The sequence below is a fragment of the Quercus suber genome, unplaced genomic scaffold (assembly GCF_002906115.3).
Source record: "Quercus suber isolate HL8 unplaced genomic scaffold, Cork oak 2.0 scaffold_352, whole genome shotgun sequence".
Classification (NCBI taxonomy): Eukaryota; Viridiplantae; Streptophyta; class Magnoliopsida; order Fagales; family Fagaceae; genus Quercus; species Quercus suber.
The window spans coordinates 243314-246888 of NW_027069804.1; the positions used below are offsets into that span (position 1 = coordinate 243314).

Consider the following 3575-nt stretch of genomic DNA (forward strand, 5'->3'; position numbering starts at 1 on the left):
ATGTTGTGAATGACCTCATCACCTAGGTTGAGACGAATAACACTAGCTGCTTTCTCATCCATCTCTACCCATTTTTCATCTTTCATCTTTTCTGGTTTCTTCTTTTTCCCAAGCAAGACCTTATGAACTCCTTGTTAAATTAGGAAATCCTTCATACGCCTTTGCCAAAGGGAAAATTTTCCCTTTCTACAAGACTTCTCAAAGTCATACATTGTGCTTAATATCTTTCTTATATTCAAAAGATTGAATCATAACTTTGCTCTGATACCACTTGTTGTGGAAATAGCACCCCAAGACTCAAATCAATAACAATAAATAAGCAGAAATTAAATAACAAGTACACACAAAGAACACAAAAATTTACGTGGTTCAGCAAACTGCCTACCTCCACAGTGGCAACAAAGAAATTTCACTATAAAAAATTAGGGAGATACAATATTGCACAAAAACACTCTCAAGAAACCCAAATCAAAATTACACCCTAGCACTCTCTCACAAAAACAATAAGAATAGAAGCGGACTGCCTCTTTAATTCTCTATTTTCTTATACGGCTGCACTGCTAGGTTATTAGAATATTTGATGCTCTTCCCATTGCCTCACATAACAACATATATATATATATATATGTGTATATATATATATATATATCTGTGTGTGTTATTAACCAAGTCGGCAAAAGAGCATTCCTTTTGCAATTTGGATTTGGTCAAATAAGGTGACCGACTTGGGCTTGGCAATACAAGCCACACAAGCCCATGTCAACAATGTGGTTAAATAATTAAATTTACCATATCCTAATAACTTAACATTTTAAGACAATCAGTAATTTAAATAAAAGTGTGAAGGATTTGATCGAGCTCAATCCAGCTTCTTCCTGGCTCCTTTATCACAGCCTTCTCACTCATCAATTCCCTTAAAGTTCTTACATCTTCCCATCTTCCTGCAGAAGCGTATAAATTGGAAAGAATTACATAATTCCCAGCATTTTCAGGCTCAATTTCTAAAAGTTGACGGCCCACAAATTCACCAATGTCAATGTTTGAGTGAACCCTACATGCACCTAAAAGTGAACCCCATATAGCAGCAGTTGGCTCAAAAGGCATCTTTTTGATAAACTTAAAAGCCTCTTCTAATTGGCCAGCACGCCCAAGCAAATCAACAGCACACCCATAGTGCTCAATCACTGGCTCAACACTGAGCTTCCCATTTCCCATCTCAAAGAAAATTTCCAGCCCCTTTTCTTCCATTCCTCCATGGCTGCAACCTGATAAAACAGCCAAAATAGTGACGCTGTCAGGTTTGACTTTATTTTCTTCTCTCATCAATTCAAAAAGCTCAACCACCTCTCTTCCCATTCCATACTTGCTATACCCCATGAGCATTGCATTCCATGAGATGACAGTTCTCTCAGGCATACTATCAAAAATCCTTCTAGAGTAGTTAAGGCTTCCACATTTTGAATACATATCAATTAGAGAGTTCTGAAGAACCACATATGAAGGTAGTTCAGATCGAAGGACATGATTGTGAACTTGCTTTCCATGATCTAATGCAGAAAGACCAGATAATGCAGTTAAAACACTGGCATATGTGACATAATTTGAACTCATTCCTTCCATCTGCAACCTACGGAATAGCTCCAGTGCTTCTTCATCATGGCCTAGTTGGGCATAGCCTGAGATGATAGCAGTACAAGAAACAACATCTCTTTCTGGCAAGCTTTCAAAAACTCCTTGAGCTTCATGAATTCTACCAGCTTTGGCATACATGTCAAGAAGTGAGCTTCCAACATATATATGGGATTCAAAACTTGTTTTAATTATGAAAGAGTGGACTTGCCTTCCCAGTTTAAGCCCATTGGAACCTATACAAGAAGTAAGTACAGTAGCGAAAGTGAACTCATTAGGCTCAGTACCTGCAGAAAGTTCACCTTTGTAATGAGAAAATGGAATAAAGAATCATAAGTTACAATGGCCACATGCCTACATCAACATTGCAGAAAACAAAGAAGAAAAATCCACCGTGCTATGCAACCACCAATTTTGGGGCTGCAGGCATCTTAGATTAAGATCAAATACTTTTGATGTTTCAGAACACATAAAACCCCACATGCTCACTTTATATAAGAATAATGTGTGCTTTTGTACTGTTAGAAAAAAAAAAAAAAAAAAAAATCAACTTAGCATAATTCAAACAACTATCATTTATTTACCTTTGAATTAAATTCAGAAGTCATGGAATTTAAATGAGCATACATTCTATGCGTAGTTGCCCAAGACCCTCTTACAATAAGGAATTTTGCAATAAAACTTCCATTAAAAATTTTCTTGAAAATTAATTCAAGAAAGGGATGTGTCCCAATTAATTACGTCATCCACCATTCCATGTGAGATTGCATGTAAACGTACACCAAATCACTAGTTATTAAACCGCAATATGGTAAGCCAACTTTTTTTTTTTTGCTGAAATAAAATTCATATGGTAAGCCAACTTTAAATTTAAACTAGGCAAATTTTTACAGAAGTCCACTATAATTTCAAAGTTGAAACAACATGAAAAGCACCTGATTTGACATGAAATTTCAGGAGTACCTGATCTCAACATCTGTCCAAAAAGATTCAAGGCTTCGGAGGCATACCCTCTCTGAGAATAGGCTGAAATCATGGCCGTCCATGAAACCACGTTCCTTTCAGGCATTTCATCGAACATTTGCCGCGCATCACCTAAACACTCACACTTACAGTACAGTACGATAAGCCTGGTCCTGAGGTAGACAGGAGGGAGATAACAGGTTTTGATCATGTGGGTATGGACCCTTTGGCCTTCTCTGATGGCCCTTTGGTTTATGCACTCATTTAAGAGCGTGTCATAGCCTTCGAACCTCATTTCGGGGCCTTGAAGGGCCATTTCTAGCAAGGCTTCTTTGAGGTGACCGTTGTAACAGAGAGATTTTAAATATGGGGAGTTTGGAGGGAAGGAAGAAAGGGAAATTTGGCGAGTACATGGTTTATTGATGGAAGAAAATGATACTACTACATGCTTGGCATAAGGGAAAAACCAATTGAATTTCCGGAGCATATTATTATTACTACTGCTTTTTGAGAAGATGGTAAGTAGCTTTTGTTTTTTGGGCCTCACAGCGAGTCACAGGCAAGTCATGAGCTTGGATAGCCCTTTATGGCTTATGCCAAGGCGTGGGTTCAGTTTTGGGCTTGCCTTTTGTATATGTTTGTTTGTTTGTTTGTTTATAACAAGCAAAACTTGAGTCTTCATTAAGCTAAATAAATGAGTCGAGCCCAAGCAAAAATGAAAATGTTCTTGAACAAACTCATGAACATTAAGGCTCGATAAAATAAATAAATAAATAAATAAATAAGCTAAACCTAGGCTCATTTATGAGCTTGACAAATAAACTCATATCTTACAAAAATTTTAATTAATTAAGAGTTAAGACCACTCATCCAAACTAGATGGGATTGATATTTGCTTGATATAGGCTTTATAATATACTTGTATTGGATCTTAAGTTCAAAAGTTTGATATTGAGTTCAAGTTTGATCTTAAAATTGAGCTC

General features: G+C 36.8%; 1 protein-coding gene across 1 annotated transcript; it reads right to left on the reverse strand.

Annotated features, from left to right (window-relative positions):
• Nucleotides 1-338: 338 nt before the first annotated feature.
• Nucleotides 339-3186, reverse strand: LOC111986315 (putative pentatricopeptide repeat-containing protein At3g13770, mitochondrial). Its single transcript, XM_024017946.2, has 2 exons — nucleotides 2593-3186; nucleotides 339-1916 (listed from the first exon to the last, which is right to left on the reverse strand). The coding sequence occupies exons 1-2, from the start codon at nucleotides 3077-3079 to the stop codon at nucleotides 829-831; spliced, it is 1575 nt and encodes a 524-aa protein (XP_023873714.1). The 5' UTR covers nucleotides 3080-3186; the 3' UTR covers nucleotides 339-828.
• Between the last annotated feature and the right edge of the window lie 389 nt (nucleotides 3187-3575).